The 21,449-nt window shown below is 45.2% G+C and overlaps 1 protein-coding gene across 1 annotated transcript in view; it reads left to right on the top strand.

Annotated features, from left to right (window-relative positions):
- The window catches only part of SLC2A9 (solute carrier family 2 member 9), a 215,134-nt gene extending 194,625 nt beyond the window's left edge, over nucleotides 1-20,509 (top strand). The window contains exon 12 of the mRNA XM_055589105.1: nucleotides 13,402-20,509. Within this exon, the coding sequence (XP_055445080.1) occupies nucleotides 13,402-13,635 (234 nt within the window). The 3' untranslated portion in view covers nucleotides 13,636-20,509. The remainder of the gene's footprint in view (nucleotides 1-13,401) is intronic.
- Nucleotides 20,510-21,449: the final 940 nt, after the last annotated feature.

Here is a 21,449-nt window from a genome sequence, read left to right as displayed (position 1 = left end):
CTTTCTGTGCCATCTTGGCCACTACCATCTTGGCCACTCTCCAGGTACAAATGAGAAACAAGAAGAAACCACACAGACGTTGGGGTCTGACAACCTGACCTTGAATCCTGGCTTTTCAGCTCACCAGTTTGGAAGCCTGGCACACTGCAGTCCATGGGATCATGAAGAGTCAGAGATGACAGAGATCGAACAACAACAAAGTTTGGTAAAGAGCAGGCTGGTCAAACTTTGTCCAACTTCAGTTGCCCTCCAAGCCGTAATTTTCATGTTTATAAAACCAGAGAATTGCCCCCACTTTTGCAGCAGGGGCTCTCTAAAGAATAAGAGACAAAGTCATGGCTTCAGCACAGTGTCTACCCACAGATGCTAAGGGACAGTTGCTGTCAAGATCACTGTGGGAAGGCTGTTTCCTGTTGTGAGATCTTAGGATCACCTGGAAAGAGGAGACAGGGCAAAAAGATCAACCATGATAAACACCGGAAACTTGCACCATCCCTTACTAGCTGAGCCGTTGGGACACGTGGCCTCCCAGAGCTTGCCTTCTCCCCCTTCTTTCTCTTTCTCTCCTATTCTGTAAAGTGTTCTAGATGGACTGGGCCAGGCTCCCTTGATCCCTAAGGAGATTACTAGACTGCCTTCTCCTCTGAACCTTTGCTGTGGTCAGCATCCTTGGGCCCCTTGGGTCATCGGTTGTAAATGCCTCCAGATGACTTGGCCTCTGCCATTAGCATCAGTATTTTCTGGTTGGAAGAAAATTACATGCAAATGTAAGCCTGCTGGATTCCATTGGAGTTAAAAAATTCCTTTTGAGTTCAACAAAATCTGGAGGGGAGAAGATGATTCTTTTCAACTTGGAAAATATTAGGTCATGTCCCAAATGCCTATGCAAAGCGAGGAGGAAAGCTGATGCTGATCTGGGATGGTGGGCTTCAAGAGGAAGCAAAGCTGCCCCCAGCCTCTCTGGATGGGCCAGGTACTCCTTCCAGGGAGAGAGCATCTTTCACCTGCTTAGCCCCTGCGGGTGCCAGCTTCATACTGAGACCTAGAGACAGGGAAGTGAACAGTGAGGCACAAGCTGCCCTGAAATCTCAGGAAAAACAGACGTGAATCATGGCAAGCATGTAGTTTCATGGAAGGATATAAAATGAAGGGCTTAACTGGGCTGACCAGTGTAAGGGCCTCTCAAGCTAAGACCGAGGAAGCGCAAGTGCGGAGCGGGGGGGAGGGAGGCGATGCCTGGCAGGAAGATGGAAGAAGATGTTGGCGGAAGCCTTGAGCAGGCACGGAGCATCTGAGGAAAGGAGAGGATTGCAGGTCATTCTGAGGGAGAACAGCGAGCTGAGGCCAAATCCCTCAAGGCATTGAAAGCACGGGAGGGATTTGGGGTTTATCCGAAGGACTCTGGGAAGCCACGTCATGATTTTAAGACATGATCCATTTTGTGCTTTTAAAATGCTTCTTCAGCTGCCTGCTGGGAACTAGATTCAGGGCAGGGGCAGGAGAAATGGATGCTAAGGTCATAGAAATCAGAATGGTGTTGCTCAGTAAGGGTGGGCTGGGGGGTGGGGAATTGACTGAAAAATGGCACAAGGAAATTTCTGGAGTAATAGAGATGTTCTGCCTCTTAGAGAGGTGTTGGTTACACCTGGGCATACTTTTCTCCAAACACATTGGACTATGCATTTAACAGGGACTTCCCTGGTGGTTCAGTGGTAAAGAATCCACCTGCGAATGCAGGAGATGTGGGTTCAATTCTTGGGTTGGGAAGAACCCTTAAAGATGGAAATGGTAACCAAATCCATTATTCTTGCCTGGGAAATCCCATGGACAGAGGAGCCTGGCGGGCTACAGACCATGGGGTTGCAAAGAGTCAGACACGACCTAGTGATTAAACAACAGTGTGCTTAAGGTGTGGGCAAGTTACTATACGCAAATTCTTTCTTGATAAAAAGTTGTACATTTTTTTATTTTTAATTTAAACGTTCTGCTGGGGTATAGACAATTAACAATATTGTGATAGTTGCGGTTGAACAGTGAATGGACTTAGCCACACATATACATGTACCCATTCTCCCCCAAACTCGCTTCCCATCCAGGCTGCCACATAACACTGAGCAGAGGTCCATGTGCTGTACAGTAGGTCCTTACTCTTTACCCATTTTAAGTATAGCAGTGTGCACATGTCCATCCCAAACTTCCTAACTGTCTCTCCCCCCAACACTTCCTCTCAGCAACCATAAGCTCATTCTCTAAGTCTGTGAGTCTCTTTCTGCTTTGTAAGTTCGTTTGTATCATTTCTTTTTAGATTCCACATGTAAGGACTGCCATACGAATATTTGTCAAAAGTCATATGCTTTTTAAGAAAGAGGAAAGATGTTTCAGGGTAAAGTCATCAAGACTTTGTGTTATAGCAAAGACAGGCAGAGATGGAGGAAGTAGTCAAAGGTGATTTCCAGTGTCTGTCTTGGGCGGGCGGCAGCATGGGAGTGCTGGTTCTGAGAGCAGGTGGACGAGGAGCAGACACGCCAGGGATGAGGGCATGGCTGAGAGTGGACATGTCAGCAGGGTTATTAATGTGGCTTCCTGGGGACCTTGTTGAATTGAAACGCTACCCATCAGGCAGCCACGGGGCTGTGTCTACCTCAAAGCTTCCTGGAAAGCACCACCAAGACCCTAACTGAACACATGCCAGTGACTTTGAAGCCACAACCCACAGCAGAGAAGTAAATCACTCCTAAGATCCCTGCTCCCTCTTCTAGCTTCCCCGGAAGCATCCTCGGGTTTCAGGTCCACTCTGCTATTAAAGTAGAACAGCCTGATCTTTTAAAGCTCTTTGCGGAATTGGAGTTACAAGTGTAAGGCACCTGGCTTCCCATCAGTTCTTAAATGGTGTTCCAGGCCTCCGAGAGCTCACTGTAAATCACCAATGAGCCAATGTTCCCGCTACACGGGTGGGGGTGGAAACTAAGCAGAAGAATTATGCTTTTCTCGCCTTATGAAAATCTAACTTGGACCCCCTTTCATACCTTCATGCATCTCCATAAAAGTCCCCCCATGCCATTCTTTTATCCTCTCATTCAACATATTTATATTAAGAAAATGCTTACAATGAGCTGGGCACTGCCTCAGGCTGGGGATACAATGGAGAGCCAGGGACATGGATTCTGCCATCATGGAACTTACAACCCAGGCTGGGCTTGGACACCAGGTGAGGAGCTGGAAAGTTGGAGGAAGAGGTCCAGAGTCAGCAGGAAGTATGGTGGGGGCTGGGAGTGGCCAAGAACCAATGTGGAGGAAGGACAGTTGTTTTGTAAATAAAGTTTTATTGGAACACAGCCAAGCACATTCATGTGTGCTTCAACCACGCCCATTGCCTTCCCACAAAAGCAGAGCTGAGAGGTTCTGATAGAGACTGGATGGCTCTTTACAGGAAGAGTTTGCCAACCCCTGGGTTCAACTGGAGATGTCAAGGGGAGGCTAGATAGAGGAGCTGTTGAGAGAAAGAAACACACTAGGACTTTTGGGAGAATCTGCTAAGAGGATAGGAGATGTCACAAATGACTTTCACTTTTCTACCTGATGTGGTCCAGCCTCAGACATCCTCTTCTACACTGTGCAGAGCCCGCAGAGAGAGAGGGGAGCCGACATTCACATTACACTGGATGCTGGGCACTGTTCTAAACACACTATGATTAACCCACCTATGAAAAGAGCCCACACCAGAAACTGTGATGCGTTCCTGGTACCCAGAGAGCGGTGACATGTGTCTTCTGACCTCAGGGAGATTTGGGATGCCACCAACTTGCAAACAGTAGAATATGCTCAGAAGGGTTTGTGGACGTTCTTGGACCTAGTGTGAAAGAGGAAGGGAAGGTTTCTAAGTAGAGGAAGGAAGAGTTCTGGTCAGTTCTTCTGGAGGATAGAGCCACTATTGCAGGAATTTTTCATTCTAACTCAGAACACCTTTTGCTTTTGATCATCTGATTGATGGCTACTTCTAAAGTGGACCCAGAATTACACCAGACTATCATTTTGTTGCCTCTAGAGCATGTGACTGTGATGAGATTTCTAGACAGTGCCCATGCCCTCCCCTAGACACATATGACAAGGCTGATACACAAAGGAATCCAGGACTAACCTGTCAGAGCTCACAACTTTCTTCCCTGCACATTTACTTCATATCTATCTTCCTTGTTCAGGAAAGCAGGCAGTTTTAAAGAGCTGCTATGTATTCACACCATTCTGATAAACCGGAGGAGAAAGCTGAGATTTCTCTTTGCTCTCACGGATCTTTTCCTAAAAGTAGCACTTTGCCACAATTGCCTTACATTTTTAGTGTAATTTGGTGGTAGAGTGTATTCTCAAAAGAAAATTTTTTTCTCCATATTAAAGACTATGAAACATTTTCATGGTCATTTGTAATAACACAAAAGGTATATTTAGAGAAAGCTACGTGACTATAGCTTATTTTTTGTAAGTTGGAAGCTTCCCTGGATGAGAGGGCCAAGCACCTACACCTGATGAGGTTCTACTGTGTCTACTACTCTTGTTTCCTCTGAGGTTCCCAGGAGATCCTGAGCATCCTCTTTCCACTTCCAGACTTGTCCTCAGCTGAACCACCTAGGAGGGTGAGCCCTGCATCCTGGAAGACTTTTTTTAATTAAAGTGCTTGCATCTGACTTGAGCTTTAGCCCTTCCTTTTGGTAAAATTCCTTTTGATACTTGTTCACTATGAGTGAATTAATTTTGGTTTTAGATTCTTTCAATTACACAATATAAATATGGGCTTCCCTGGTTGGCTCAGGTGGTAAAGAATCTGTCTGCAATGAGGGAGATCTGAGTTTGATCCCTGAGTTGGGAAGATCCCCTGGAGAAGGGAATGGCAACCCATGCCAGTATTCTTGCCTGGAGAATCCCATGGACAGAGGAACCTGGAGGGCTAAAATCCACGGGGTTGTGGTTGAGTCAAACACGACTGAGCGACTAACACTTCATATTTTTAAATTATGTTATGAAACGCATCATACACAAAAGAGTATGAAATACATCATATACATGTCAGCTGAAAAAGAATGTGCAACCTAAAAGATGAGAGCTATGTTTTATTTGGTGGGCAAAACTGAGGACTTCAGCATCTCAAATCACTCTGAGATGCTGTTCCAAAGAGGCAGCAGGGGGAACTAGGATATATAGGAGTTTTGTAACAAAGACCAGTAGTCAGAACACCCAAAGATTGCTATGAATTAAAGAAAACTAGATATCTCAAGTTAAGGAATTTAGCACTCTTCTATATATGGGAAGCTGCAAGAGTCTGGGCTCACTGAAATCATTCCTTTGATGTGCACCTTATCTTTCTGGGGCCAATATCCTGTTTTCTCTCATCCTGAGTCTCCTCAGGGTGTACTGTTGAGGGGTGACTACAGTGTCTAATGATTGGATGGCAGGAGGCGTTATGTTTCTATCCAGAGTTCCCTCTGGGCTCACCATCAGAGCAGCTCTCACGTGATGACTTGATTGCTGCAACACCCTTTGTTTACTGATATGGCAGGCAATATTTTTCATTCACATACACAAAGAGAAAAATTTATTATTATAATTACAGAATGCATTATATGTAAAAGTATCAGGGAAAAATCAGTGTATTTAGCCAATGTAAGCCATTTCAATCCCTGAGTTCTATTGTTGTTCAGTCGCTAAGTTGTGTCTGACTCTTTGCAACCCCATGGACTGTAGCATGCCAGGCTCCTCTGTCCATGGGGTTCTCCCAGCAAGAACACAAGAGTGGGTTGTCATTTCCTTCTTCAGGGGATCTTCCCACAGCAGGGATCGAACCTGTGTTTCTGACATTGGGAGGCGGTTTCTTTACTACTGAGCTACCAGGGAAGCCTAATCCCCTGGGTGCCTCTCTCTAATCACTAGCAGGGATTTTGTGCTAATTATTCTCCAGGTTTTCTTCAGGGTTTGACTTCTTTATGAGTGTGGCCCTAACAAGCTAGTGTTTTGCTCTTCCTGGTATTATAGTTGTACAAAGAGAATCCTCCTGAAGGTATTTTCTGTGCCATGTACTGTTGAGTGCCATCTGTGTCATACGCCCAACTACAGGTCATTGCTCTTTACTGCTCTAAGAATCCTTTGAATGATGTATCCCAATATATTTATCCCTTCCCTTTCCCATGAGCACTGGCATTGTTCCCATTTCCTTGCTCTAGAAATAGTGCTATCATGAACATTCTGGAACAACGCACAAGAGTTTCATGCTGACGGGAATGCTGACATCCGCTATGCAGTGCAGGAGACACCAGCCATGTGACTCCTGCAGACCTGCATGTGGCTAGTGGAATGGAAGAACTGAACTTTTAATTAATAGAAAGTCAAAGAGTGCACCTCTAGTGTTACTGAAAGGGTGGGGCATGGAGAGGGGCGGTCTGGTTGATCACTGCTCAAAAGCCAATGAACAGGCCAGGTTGGTAGAAAGGAAAGTTTGCTGAATTTTAGATGCCAGCAACTTGAGGGGGAGGGCAGCCATCTTTCCAAAGACCAACTCCCCCCATGACAAGTAGGGGATAAGAGCCTTTGTAGGCTACATGAAGAAACAGTACAGTCAGCTCTGACGGTCATCTTGATTGTTTTAGGTAGAGTTAACGTTCAGTTCCAGGGTCAGCTGGTTTCCATTTCCTTGAGGCCAATTCTCAGAATAGCTGCAGCTTATGTCACAGTTATAGTCTGATCATCATGTAGTTAATTTCTCCACCTTGTGAGGGTTTCAGTGTCTATAAGACAGCTCACAGGATATGGCTTAGAATATTTTCTATAGCCCTTGAGGCTCTAAAGGTCCTTGACTATGCTTAATAAGTAAATTATTATTTGGTCTCCTTTGACCATTTCCCTTTGTTTCTTCATGTTCTCATTTCTCTGATTAAACTTATTCTTTGACTAAAGTTTTCCACAGACAAAAGGCCAGCAGAGGACATGGGGGGAAGGACCACAAGGTCTCGCTCTGTTTCACTAGGACAGATCCACTCGAGTGTCATTGTGGGGTCGTAGGATGCACACAGCTCGCCTTGACTTGCTCATGCCCAGCGGTGCTCCAAGGAAGCTGTGGCTCTTTACAGTCTCAACTGTGTTCCCATGGGTATGAAAATTCATGTTGCTCATCAACACTTGGTAGTGTCATGGTCAGACTTCACTTTCTTGCCAGTCTGATAGTGTGAAATGGTATAAAATTATGATTTTAATTCATATTATTCTGAATTACTAAGAACAATGAGCACCTTTTCACAAGTGCATTTGCCATTTGTATTTCCTCTCCTGTGAAATGCTCATCCATAAATTCTGCCCTTTTTTCTATTAAGGTCATCATTTTCTTATTGACTCAAAAAGAGTTTTTTGTTTTTTTTAATTCAGGGTACAAATTCTTTGTTCATTACGTATCACAATACTTCCCCATTTGTGGCTCTTGTACTCTTTGTATGGTACCTTTGTTTGATTGTTTGTTTGTTTTGTTGGGTCAAGGAATAGTGATTTTATGTGGAAGCCAGGAGACCAAGAAGGAGGAATAGTGTCCCAAAGAAACATCTCTCTATGGTAGCTTTTTATGAACAAATGTCCTTGATTTTAGAGTAGTCAGATTTTTTTTTAATTTATGAACCAAGGTTTGTGAATGTGAAAGTGTTTCATAGAAAACCTCCAATATGATTATGTCCATTTTACTGATGGGGGAAATAAAGCCCAGATGGATTGTGGCACTCCCCAGCATCAATAATGAGCTGAGTATTTGCTGGAGTCTGATCTAGAATTGAGTGAGGTCTGTGGCTTCTTAGGCAGGGTCCTTCTCACTACAGATGTCCTGCCTAAAATCTCCGAGTTCAGAGGACACTGGACAGACCCTCCCACACCATCCATACTTAGGAGGGGTTGAGTAACTTCTCAGGAGCAGCTGGGCAGAAGGTGAATTTCTGAGTTGTTGTAAAGTAAGAGAGGAGACGGGGAAAGTGACGCATACATTTTCTGACAGTACTTTGCCAGACCTGCTGCAATGAATCAATTTGCCCAAGGGAGGCAGGAATGGAAGCAAGACAGTGGCTTCCAGATCAAATCAAAGGGAAAAATGTCAGTCACTCAGTCGTGTCCGACTTTTTGTGACCCCATGGACTGTAGCCTGCCAGGCTCCTCTGTCCATGGAGTTTTCCAGGCAAGAATACTGCAGTGGGTTGCCATTTCCTTCTCCAGAGGATCTTCTGAACTTAGTGATCCAACCTGCATCTCCTGCATTGGCAGGTGGATTCTTTACCATCTGAGCCACCTGGGAAATGCCAGATCAGGTTAAACTGAATTCAAATCCAGACACCGGCTGGGGAACTACAGGCAAATCACTTGCCCTTTCTGATCCTCGCTTTCTCACCTAAGAGAAGGTTAGGAAGATTGGTTTTACAACTGCTGTTCATAAACACCAAAGGATCCCAGTAACATATTATCCACTCCCCTCCCCAAAACACACACACACACACACACACACACACACACCAGCAAGGGAGTCCTCAGAGGTAATGGAGAGAGTCTGAGCTCCCAAGTGGGCCCACTTCAGTGTGAGTCCTGACTCTCATGGACCCCTACGAGGCCTTGGACATGTTTTAGAAGCTCTCTAATCCTCAGTTTCATCTCTTGTAAAAAAAAAAAAAAAAGAAGGAAAGATAAACGGCTCTATCACAGTGTGAGCTACAGGGATCAGATGAGATAATGTCTGTAATATTGCTGACACCCAGGAGGTGCTTAATAAGTGCATTTTTCTTCCCAGATTAAATGCAATCGCAGCTTGCAATAATGCCAGGTCGCCACATGACTGCTGGCAGGAAATTATTTAGGGCAGATGCCGACGAAGGTCCTTCAGCTGCCAGGACCGGGGTGAACTTCCAGCTCCCAGGCATTCTGCTCGCTATCCATCCAGGTCTCCTCCCGCCCTTTCCAGTGCTGGCCCTGACTTCCTGAAGGAACCTCTGGGCTTCGCGTGGCCCAAGCCTTCTTTTTCTCATTGACTTTCTCATGCTTATTTTTTGTTGTTGTTGTTTTTGAGGACTGCTTTGTTTTCTTTATTTAATTTTTATTGAAGTATAGTTGCACTACAACATTGTGTTAGCTTCTACTGTACGGCAGAGCGAATCAGCTGTACATGTACATATATTCCCTCTTTTGCAGATTCCCTTCCCATTTAGGTCATCACAGAGCACTGAGTAGAGTTCCCTGTGCTGTACAGTTTCTCACTGACTCATTAGCCAGGTCTCTCCTCGTCTTCTACCCCATCCTTACTTTCTAGACTGTGAGCACAGTGTGAATAACACTGGCTGGGGAGACAGATGGACAGGCTCCTCCGTCCATGGGATTTTCCAGGCAAGAGGACTGGAGTAGGGTGCCATTGCCTTCTCCAGAACACTGCACCCATAACTGCATCCCTCTCAATTTTCTTATCAGAAAAACAACACACGTGCCATAGGGTGGGTGGGAACATTAGATCAGTGTTAAATCAACAGTCCTGGTGTTAAATCAGGCTTCCCAGGGTAGCTCAGTAGTCAAGAATTCGCCTGCCAATGCAGGAGATGCAGGTTCTATCTGTGGGTCCAGAAGATCCCCTGAAGAAGGAAATGGCAACCCACTCCAATATTCTAGCCTGGAAAATTCCATGGACAGAGGAGCCTGGCTGGCTTCACTCCATAGGGTCACAAAGAACCAGACATGACTGAGCTTGTGTGTGTGTGTGTGTGTGTGTGTGTGTGTGTGTGCACGAACACACACACACATACACACTGTCAGATCGGGCTGGCCTCTTCCACCTCTCCAGCCCCATTCTCACCCCGCCACCTGCAGAGCTGTGCTGTCCATGTCACCCTGGACAGGCAGGATGACCTCCCTCTGCCTTGATTTCCCCATCTGTAAAGAGGGACCCATCTGTTTTCCCGAGGTGGGAAGTGCGCATCCGTGGAAAAGCTCCAACTCCACCAACCCGGCAGAGGAGATGCCTATCTATCCCATTCTCTTCTCTCCTCTCCGGTCTCCAGCCACCTCCCAACACCCTCCTAATAATGCTTCTCATTCAGGAGCAGGTGTCTGCAGAGCCAGCTCTAGGATTGGGGGATTCTGTGGGGCACGCGTGTCTGCCGCAAGTTCCGCCCCCCATAGGGGTGACCCGGTCAGACTTTTCCTCTGAGGGTCAGTGGGGCAGAGCCTGTGCCCTGGAAGTGGGCCCGCTCACCTGGCCTTCCCATCAACTTGGCTTCCGAGAGTCACAAGGTGGGTGGTGTTCCTTCCCAAGGTGCCCACAGTACCAGAAGTTTCTTGGCTCAATTCTGTGGCATGGTGAGAAAAATCCTGGCTCCACCCTTTGGGTCTTGTGAGAAAGGAAGCCAAGCCGGTGACAGCTCTGAGAGGTTCCAGGCATCCCCACATGTGGCCGGGTAGGCAGGCAGCTGCTCTGAGCCTCAGTGTGTCTATACACCCCGTGAACACTTCTGGAGCACCTAATACGTGTCAAGTGGTCTCCAAGGTTCTGAAAACACAAGAAAAATAACAACGCCTGTCCTCCAGCAGCTCACCTCCTGGTGGGGGAGAGGGTTAATGAAGGATCCTCCTGGGGAGTGGAGAGTGATTTGGTAAGCAGTGAAGAAGGGTAAGTGGAGAGCTGGGGAAGCTCTTTAGAAGCAGAAGCTGGAAGAACTTCTCAGAAAGAAAGCTGAGATGAAGAGAAGTGAGATGTGCAGACATGTGAAGATTATTCCAGGGAAAGGGAAGAGCAGGTGCAAAGGTCCTGAGGCAGGATACCAGAGGAGTGTCAGGAAGGCAGTGTAGCGGGAGCAGAGAAACAGCGTGAGAGAGGGAGGTCAGAGAAGTCAGGGGGCTGAGTGGTGGCCGGGCTTAGAGGCCAGGGGAAGGACTTGGGCTTTGCTCACATGACTTGGGATGTCATGATGTGTCTGGAGCAGAGGAGTGGCACGCTCTGTCTTTTTTAAATATTTATTTCTTTCTTTATTTGGCTTCATCAGGTCCTTAGTTGCAGCACATGGGATCTTTCTGCCGTGGTGCACACACTTTCTAGTTGTTGTTCAGTAGTTGCAGTGCATGGGTTTAGTTGCTCTGCAGCATGTGGGATCTTAGTTCCCCGTCCAGGGCTGGAAACCACATCCACTGCACTGCAAGGCAGATTCCTAACCACTGGACCACCAGGGAAGTCCCCACACTCTGTCTTTTGCTTCACAGAACCACTGTGGCTTCTCTCTTGAGGATAATATTAAGTGGGGACACCAGAGAAGTAGAGAAATCCATTGAGAAGTTATACTAACAATCCAACCCAGAGACGATGATGTGTGTGCATGCTCAGTCACTTCAGTCGTGTCTGACTCTTTGTGAATCCATGTACTATAGCCCGCCCGGGTCTTCTGTCCATGGGATTTTCCAGGCAAGAATACTAGAGTGGGTTGCCATGCCCTCCTCCAGGCCATCTTCCAGACCTAGGGATTGAACCTGCATCTCCTGCATTGCAGACAAATTCTTTACCACTGAGCCACCAGGGAAGCCCAGAGATGATGATAACTTGAACCAAAATGGTAGCAGTATAAGTGGTAACAAGTGCTCATATTCAGAATATACATCAGGGTAGAGATGACATGATTTCCTGATGCATCAAATGTAGGTGTGAGAGAGAAAAAGTGTTTAGTTGGTCTAAGCAGATGGAAGGATGGAGGTGCCATCAACTGAGATGAGGAAGACCAGAGCAGGAACAGGTTTAGGGGCTCTACTGAGACCCAGTAAGTCAAGATGGCCATTCAGCATACAAGTGGAGATGTTGAAAGGCAAGGTGGATATATCTCATTTCATCTTCAAAGCAGCATGTGGTATAGACTGTGTCATAAATGAGGAAACTTCTATCAGTGCTTTGAAGTTCTATCTTAAATGGCACATCTTCAGTGTTGACATCTTGTGTAAATGATGGAGTCAGGATTTGAATCCCACCCAGCTGACTGCAGAGCCCATGCTTTCTCTTCTCTATTCTGCTTCCTGGAATCTCTGTGGACAAGTGGAAAGCACACACCCTTCTAGACAAGCCCTCTGAGGTGTGGAATGTTTATGCCATCCAGAACTGCTCTATGACTTCTACAGAGAATGTCTCATTTAATCCTTACAACAGCCCTCAACTCCCATTGTTATCCTTATTTTACAGCTGTGGAAACTGAGGCACCAAGAGCCTCAGAGTCAGTAAATGCTGGGTCTAGGAGGTGATCCAGAGATCAAGCCCTTCAGCACTATGTCATGTGTCAAAATCAAGTGTTTGTTGAATCAAAGAGTAGCATGTAATTGACTGAAATCATGATATTGCTGACTGTGAAGTATCAAAGACAGTGTTATCTTTGAATCAACAGACATTTGTAGAATGAAAAAGCCTTTGCCCTGACAACTGGAACCTATAAAGTCTTTTATTTAACAAACATTTATTGATCAACTACTATGAGCCAGGCACTGGAGAGACACAGAAGCCCTAGAGGTGACCAAGTCATGAAGTTCAAGGTCTAGCGTAGTAGCCAGGGTCATTCCAGTCCAAGCATTAAGGGCTATAATCAGGATATAGAAAGTACTGTTGGGTGATTACATTCAACATTTCTCTTTTTTCTAGTCTCTCTTATTTGTGTGAAGCTGTATCAGGATAGCAATCAGTGAATTACATCTTTTGCATATTAGAAAAAATGGTGTTATCTTGACCTAGCCTGCGCTCTGTAATTTTCTTATCAACTGGGGAATTTCACTTCCCTTTTGACATCACACTTTTCTCATGTGTATAGTAGTGGGGGGTTGGAAGGCGGAATGTGGCTAATGGTAAATATGAACATAGGATAACATTCAGCAAGCATCACATTTTGCTTTCGTGATGATTAATTTTTTTAATATTTATTTATTTATTTGGCTATGCCAGGTCTTAGTTGCAGCATGCAGGATCTTTGATCTTTGTTGCCAGATGTGGAATCCTTAGTTGCAGCAGCTGAGATCTAGTTCCCTGACCGGGGATGGAACCTGGGCTCCCTGCATTGGGAGCTCAGAGTCTTAGCCACTGGACTTACCTGGGGAAGTCCCCATGATGACTCATTTTTATATGCCTTGTTTTCAAAATAAATAAAAAACTTCCACTTCCTCATCTTTGCCAGGGTTTGAAGCTGATTCATCTGTGCCTCATGTGAGAATGTCTCAGGTAGACATTTGTAAGGCACCTTGGCCTGTAGAGGCAGCCTCAGACATGCTGTGTTTAATCCAGAAATGTTGATCCAGGGATGGGAAACTATTTTTTAAAAAATCAGCTCAGAGATGGTTTTGCAGCCAGTCTAGTGATTGTCTTTCTGATGCCTTTTTGTCTCTGCCTTTCCACAGCAAAGTCTGGACACCTACTGTTTCCTGGTTTTTGCTGCAATCTGCTTCGCAGGTGCTCTCTATTTGTATTTTGTCCTGCCTGAGACCAAAAACAGAACCCATGCAGAAATCAGCCAGGCATTCGCCAAAAGGAACAAGGCATACCCACCAGAGGGGAAAACTGACTCAGCAGTAACTGATGATAAGATGAACATACAGCTTGAACCAGACTCCTCCTCTGCACTGGAGAACTGAGTCAAAAACAGTGTTGTCTGAATGGACAGGCTCACCATTTTAAAACCAGACAGTCCCCTGCAAGTTTAGCCTGATGAAATATTTAAAAATAAGCCTTTGCTAATCTAACATTGCAACCCATTTGGGATTTCTTCACGGCTGAATCCCCCAAAGTCTTCTGGCAGTTGGAATCACCCTTTCAGTGGACCCAGTATTCTTCTATAGAGATCCATGCCCTGCCTTCTTCATGACTTAGCCCATGGTTTCAAAATGAAATTGGGGACGCAGCATTTGAATGCTTTCTCAAAGGTCAGCGATCTGATCTGACAGAGGACTCAAAGGGCTTCCAGCCCCAGCTCTAACAATAGTAGCCTTGAGCTGCCCTCAGCCTGGATCCTGAAGCTATCAGGAACCCTTGGCTCTGATCCCGGATGAAGGTTTTCATGCCTCCTAATCAATGCCCTTTTCCAATCTTTGACTCTACTTTGTGGATCTCAGACTCAGGAGAAGCTGCTCCCAACCCACCACTCTCCAGGTCCTATCTCTCCCAGACCATCTTGGGGAGGCTCCCAAAACATCTTTTCTGAGTATTAAATGTGCTCACAGTGAGCATAAAGGGGATCAATATAGAAGACCTGGAGAGGCAGATGTGAGAAGTAACTTCCAGAAGCTGAAAGAAGCAGGACCACAAATGGAACTCCATTCAATTGAAAAGGACAATGTTAAGAATGATTCTCATCTCAGGATTTCAAGATTACTGACTTATACTTTCACGCATGTAACACCCTTTAGTCTATTTCTGGTCCATAGTGTGCACCAGAAGAATTTCTTTTATTGGAGAAAGGAGCAAATGAAACAGTGTAGATGTAGTTACAGGAGCACTGACCACCCACCTAGATCACGATGTTGAAGGTCACACCCTAAGGATACACAGCAGTGAGCAGTAAGAGTCCCGAGTCTAGACTTCATGGAACAGAGTTGCTGTAACAGCCCTGAACTGTCTAGCAATAAGCTTTGCATGTGAGAGTCAAAATTTCTCTCTTGCTTAAGCTACTCTTATCTGGGGTTTCTCTTCCTCATGTCTAAACCCAAATTCAATTCATCTGGGTCATGACAGGAAAGAGCCCAAGGCAAATGAGAATATATGAAGCAAGCTCAATAATTTAGACAGTCAGCAATCTGTTTCTCCAGGGCAGGTGCCTCCGTGTTAAGGGAGCATGGATTCATATTCATGTTATGTAGTTACTGCAGCTTTGAGGTAGTCTGGGAGCTGTCTATGGTGCTGATCTGGGATTTCTGCCTAACGATCTAATTTTTCCTCTTTATAATCTTGCAAAATACTTTCACATTGTTGATTACAATGCTGGAGATAACCTATGAAGTACATATTACTGGATTCATTTAATTTAATCCAAACCCTTGGAGTTCTTCCAGCTCCAAACCCAGCCAAGTTTAGTATCCCTGTCACTGTACTAGGGACCTCAGGAATTTGGCCCCTGCCCCTTGTCTCCAGAACAATGACTTTAATATGTATCCCTCATCCCTTCCACTGTGACCATCTGACATCTACTTGTCTGTGGTGGCTTGTGGAATTATCAACCCAGTGAATCAGGCCTCCCAGTATGCATGCTCTTATATAATTCCCCACTGTACTGAGTCTGGATTTGGCCATGCACTGAGATATCAGAAAATGTGACACAAGCAGAAGCTTAATAAGCACCTGCACTCCAGGGCTTTCCCTTATAATGTGCTAATATCATCATTTGTGGAAGCCCAATCTAGCTTCCTTGAGGATTCAGTTTAGTACAGTCATTCAGTCGTGTCCAACTCTTTGTGACCCCATGGACTGCAGCACACCAGGCCTCCCTATCCATCACCAGCTCCTGGAGTTTACTCAAACTCATGTCCATTGAGTCAGTGATACCATCCAATCATCTAATCCTCTATTGTCCCCTTCTCCTCCCACCTTCAATCTTTCCCAGCATCAGGGTCTTTTCACATGAGTCAATTCATCTTTCCCAGTGAGTCAGCTCAGGTGGCCAAAGTATTTGAGTTTCAGCTTCAACATCAGTCCTTCCAATGAATGCTCAGGACTGATCTCTTTTAGGATGGACTGGGTGGATCTCCTTGCAGTCCAAGGGAATCTCAAAAGTCTTCTCCAACACCACAGTTCAAAAGCATCAATTCTTCTGTGCTCAGCTTTCTTTATAGTCCAACTCACATCCATGCATGACCACTGGAAAAAACCAGAGCCTTGACTAGATGGACCTTTGTTGGCAAAGTAATGTCTCTTCTTTTTAATATGCTGTCTAGGTTGATCATAACTTTCCTTCCAAGGAGTGATTGTCTTTTAGTTTCATGGCTGCACTCACCATCTGCAGTGATTTTGGAGCCCCCCAAAAATAAAGTCAGCCACTGTTTCCCCATCTATTTCCCATGAAGTGATGGGACCTAATACCATGATCTTAGTTTTCTGAATGTTGAGCTTTAAGGCAGCTTTTTCACTCTCCTCTTTCACTTTCCTCAAGAGGCTCTTTAGTTCTTCACTTTCTGCCATAAGGGTGGTGTCATCTGCATATCTGAGGTTATTGATATTTCTCCTGGCAATCTCAATTCCAGCTTGTGATTCATCCAGCCCGGTGTTTCTCATGATGAATCACTGCATTAGAATTGTGGTGGTCTTTTTTTTTAACTTGAATATCTCCCCTACTAGACTCTGGAAGCCTACAAGAAAATAACTGATTCACCTCAGGATCCCATCTTCTTGGTAACTGCTCATTACATATTGACTGAATGAATAAATGCCATGACATAGTTGTGAAGAAGATGTGATGGGAGCCCTGAGGACAGAATGACTGTAGCTTAGGGTGATTAAGACAGATTCTTTTGAATGAAAGCATGTGAGCTGCATGTCAGATGAAGATTAGGCTTTCATCAGACTGAGAAGATGGGAAGAAGATTTTTGAAACAAAAGGGCCAATGGCATGGGAGTAAACTAGTAAATGACATATTCAGAGAAAAGCAAACTATTGGTGTGACCAAACAAGCGGGATGTGAGCATAAGAGCAGGAGATGAGGCTGGTCACTAGTTTTGGTCTAGACTGAAAAATCATGACTGTGGCACCAACTCCACCTCCTAAATATGCCTGGGACCAAGCCCTCCCCAACAGCTTCCATCTATGGCTGTTAGACTTCGGTCTATGCAGGAAACAATCTATTCTGATACTACTTCTCAGCTGAATAAATGGGGGAACTTGGGTCGATCAGATGGCTATTATCAGACTTCTCATTTTTCTTCCACTGGACTTTCATTAGCTGGTTGTGTGCCCCAAAGGAGGGAGGTCATGTTGAGTGACAGGACTCAGCAGCTGCTCAGAGTTTCAAACATTTGCTGTAATTTACATGAAGATGTGGATGTAATTATCTTTATCAGAATGACTTCCCCTGGCAAATTTGTACAGTAAGTCAAGTAAATATCCTCTCATTAAATCACAGCATTTGGGGACCGCAGTTTGTCTCAGCCAAGAACTGGAGCTTGGAAGTAATAAAGGCAAAGGAAAGAAGAAAAAAAAAACTTGGGTTCTCAGCAGGAAGTGTGGGTGGTGAAAAGACAGAGGCCGTATTTCAGAAGTGTGTTGGAAGCCCAGACCTGCAGGAATTCCAGGACTGTATGCCTCTTGAATTTAGAGCAGACACATCTCCGCTATTCACTACCCCACTGTTTGCCAAACTGAGAATGTTGCATTCCGAGTAAGATTTAGAAGTAAAAAAGAACAGCTACATGAAAGTATTTTCAGTGATAGGATCAGATCCTTCAGAAATGGGCTTGTGGTTTCATCCCATGAGCAAAAATAAAAATAAATATTTTTATGCTGGAATGATGGTAGATGTTTTCACACATATTATCCCCTTTGGTTCTCACAACAAAACTGTGGGGTAGGTTATGCATGTGCTTATAATGCCCATTTCTTTACCTTCTTGTGATTTAACCCAGTTCTAGCTAAACAGCCTGAAGTGGACACGGGGGACACCCAATATGTCATGAAGAAGAATGCTTCACTTCAGTTGTGTCCAACTCTTTGCGACCCTAAGGACTGTAGCCCGCCAGTCTCCTCTGTCCATGGGATTCTCCAGGCAAGAATACTGGAGTGGGTTGCCACTTCTTAATCAAGGGGATCTTCCCGACCCAGGGACTGAACCCACGTCACTCGCGTCTCCTTGCATTGGCAGGCAAGTTCTTTTCCACTAGCACCACCTGGTTACCTGCTAAATCCCTAGCAGTAACCACAGTCCCTTGCGCCATAATGAGAAATAAACAGAGATCTGGTGAATGAACAGATTGTGAATGAGGTTTTGTTTAATCAAGGAACTTTGACATACTTAAAAGATACCAGAAGTCATTAGGACAGTAAACTTTGGCTGAAACCTGGAAGCCCCGGTGGCTCAGAGGTAAAAAATCCACCTGCCAATGCAGGAGGTACAGTTTGATCCCTGGGTCGTAAAGATCCCCTGAAGGAGGAAATGGCAACCCACTCCAGTATCCTTGCCTGGAGAATCCCACGGACAGAAGAGCCTGGCGGGCTACAGTCCATGGGGTCACAAAGAGTCAGACGTGACTTAGCGACTAAAACAACAACAGCAAGCAAACAACACACCCAGCCAATGAATGTGTATCAGTTAGGACTGCTTAATTTGCAGGTGACAATCCTAGCTCATACTAACTTAAAAACTAAAGCACGAAGCTTTTCTTTTGCTCAACAGGGAAGCTAGTAAGGCAGCCAACTTAAGTCTTGCCTGGATTCAGGGACTCAAATAATACCATTTATGGTTTCAACCCTGTCATCTCTCCACTCTGCTGGTCTCTGCTTCTGAGTTTCTCAGTATAGCAGCCTCCTGTACCCCAGCCTTGCACCTTCTCAGCTTGGTTGCCAATGGGAGGAAAAAAATCATATTTCTAGGGCTATGGAACAAAACACCACAAAAATTGGTGACCTAAAGGAACAGCCATTTTTCTGCTCACAGTTGTGTGGGTCAGCAGGTCAGGTGAGGATCAGCTGGGTAGTTCTTTGAATCCATGTGGCACCTTCTGGAGCTGACCAGGCATTTGTAGTCAGAGGGTGTCAGCAGGAGGCTGGTTGGTCTCAGATGGCCTGATTCATTTGTCAGGGGCCTCAACTGAGATAGCTAGAATAGCTGGGATGTCTGGGCTTCTCTCTCCATCATCTCTTTCTGCATCAAGTGTTTTAATCTCAAAGCAGCTGCAGCCTGGCTTGCTCACAAGGCAACAGGATTCCAAGAGTGAGAACAGAATCTGCAAAGCCTCTAGAGACTGAGGTTCAGAACTCAAAAAGCATCTCTTTGACTGATCAAAGCAACTCATGGGACCAGCCCAAACTCAAGGGGAGGGGAACTAGACTCCACCTCTTCATGGGAGGTGGCTAGAGTCACATTGCAAAGGGGCACAGGGGATGGGAGGGGTTACTGTGGCCAGCTTTGCAAATAGTCTACCGTTCCCCAGTGTCCAGATAGCAAACAAAAAGATTTTGATTGCGCTACTCAGCTACTCAGCTCACATTCATGTCCCCAGTCAACCACTGTGGCCACGGATGATGAGTCACTCAGATGCTCAACTCAGAAGTAGCAGGCAGGGGGTAGTGCAATCTAATTGACAACTTTCTCAGAGCCACCTAGAATTGAGGAGGGAGACCCCAGCAAACCAGAAGATGGAAAAGTTTAAAAGGTAAAACTAAAACTCGCAGAGTCCAAGGCAAGCTCTGTCTCTCATAAGGTGATGATGATCAGCTGTGAAAGCCTGAAAACGAAACTTGAATCATCACAGGGCAGAGACCATCAGTCTCCTCAAAGATAAATATGCCCTGACTTATAGACCCAGCCTGTCCAGTCCTCCTGATTTTGGAAGTGAATACATAATTCTCAAAGCCAGATGCCAGAAATGACAAATATTTAGACCAATTGACTTGCACCCCCTTTTCTCATTCCATAATGCCCTGACAGGCTTCACATTATAATTTGGCTTCCAGCAAAATGCTGAAACCAATCTGAACTCTGATTTTTCTCAGTAATTCTGTTTTTCATAGCACAAATTAGTAAATCACCATTCCTGGCTTATATATCAGTCTCTTGTGAGAATAGTAGGAATGAGTCATTCCTGGTCCAACTAAATCTCAGGTATAAGAAGATTTCATCTTTAAGGCTGAAAGTCAGACCATGGTGAGTCTTCAAAAACCTTACCCTTCAAGGCATCTCCTTGAGGCCTCCTTGGAGATGCCTGAAGTCAATCTGGATCTCCAGGTATTATTGTCCTGACTTTAGCCCAGAAGAAGCTAAGACTCAGACCTTAGCAACTTGCCCAAGGTCACGAAACTGGCCACCATTACCTATAAGATAGTGCCTCACCACTTTTAATATACAGGGCACTTACTCTGTCCTGCAGTGTCCCAGGTGCTGGGGATAATGAGGGTACAGAAAACAATTTCGAACTATAATGAAACTGACATTCAAGTGGAAGGAGATATATGCCACAAAAACAAATCCAATGGTGATAAGTGTAGTGCAAACTCTTGGAACGTGAAGCCATGCCGGGAAGTGTTTGGGATGTGACTTTCAATCAGTGGCCAGAGAATGATAACATAAGAATAGCATCAGTATACTAACACACATATATGGAATTTAGAAAAATGGTAATGATAACCTTACATGTGAGACAGCAAAAGGGACACAGATGTACAGAACAGTCTTTTGAACTCTGTGGGAAAAGGCAAGGGTGGGGTGATTTGAGAGACTAGCACTGAAACATGTATAATATCATATGTGAAACAGATTGCCAGTCCAGGTTTGATGCATGAGGCAGGGTGCTCAGGGCTGGTGCACTGGGATGACCCAGAGGGATGGGATGGGGAGGGAGGTGGGAGGGGGGTTCAGGATGGGAAACACATGTAAACCCATGGCTGGTTCATGTCAATGTGTGACAAAACCACTATAATATTGTAAAGTAATAAGCCTTCAATTAAATAAATTTTAAAAAATAAAATAATTTTTAAAATAAAATAAATTTAAAAAAGAATAACATCAAACTGTTACTCATGGATCTGAAATGCCCACCTGTAGAATAGGTCAACTGGACCCAATTCCCTCTAAAGTACCATCATGCACAAATCTAGAAGGGGGAGAAGTGGTTTAGCAACTCATCACATGGATAAAGGGCTTTGGAGGGTGGATAGGGTAGAATTGTATAGGTCAGGAGTGGTTAAAGCAATTAATACTAATAGAATATCTATAATTTATTGAGCCATGCTGAAAGACTAAGATGAATTCTTCTCTAACCCTCATGTCAACTCTGCCAGGGCAGGTATTTGTCTAATCATTTAGCCACTGGGGTTCCCCAAGGTTGAATAACTGATCCCAAAAGAGGTTGGGAGAGGGCAGGATATGGTGAGCCATGCAGGCCAGACGGGATTGTTTGGGATTGGTCCCACACTGCTGCCTCTCTCCAGCCTTTCCCTGTGTTTCCTCTTCTGCCTTAACCACTCTGCTCTCTTCTCTCTACCACAAAATGCCCAAGAGACCCTCCCTGAACCATCTCCCCAGTGGTAGTCAGCAGAGTGATTTATACTAGCATGGAGAAGTCATCTGACTACCCCCACCAAACCCATCCCTCCAACCCCCACTAACCAGACGCTCCACAGCCTCTGAGCCCAACACCAGTGCCCCCAGGGACCTCAGCATCTGAGTCTGAGGCCGGACTGGGGACATGACCCCCAAGGACTTCTGACCCATTCACCCTGCCCCACCACCTTGTACCATTTGTATATGGT

The sequence above is a fragment of the Bubalus kerabau genome, chromosome 7 (assembly GCF_029407905.1).
Source record: "Bubalus kerabau isolate K-KA32 ecotype Philippines breed swamp buffalo chromosome 7, PCC_UOA_SB_1v2, whole genome shotgun sequence".
Lineage (NCBI taxonomy): Eukaryota > Metazoa > Chordata > Mammalia > Artiodactyla > Bovidae > Bubalus > Bubalus kerabau.
The sequence above is the reverse complement of the archived record's forward strand: the minus strand, read 5'-3'. Positions and strand labels throughout refer to the sequence as shown.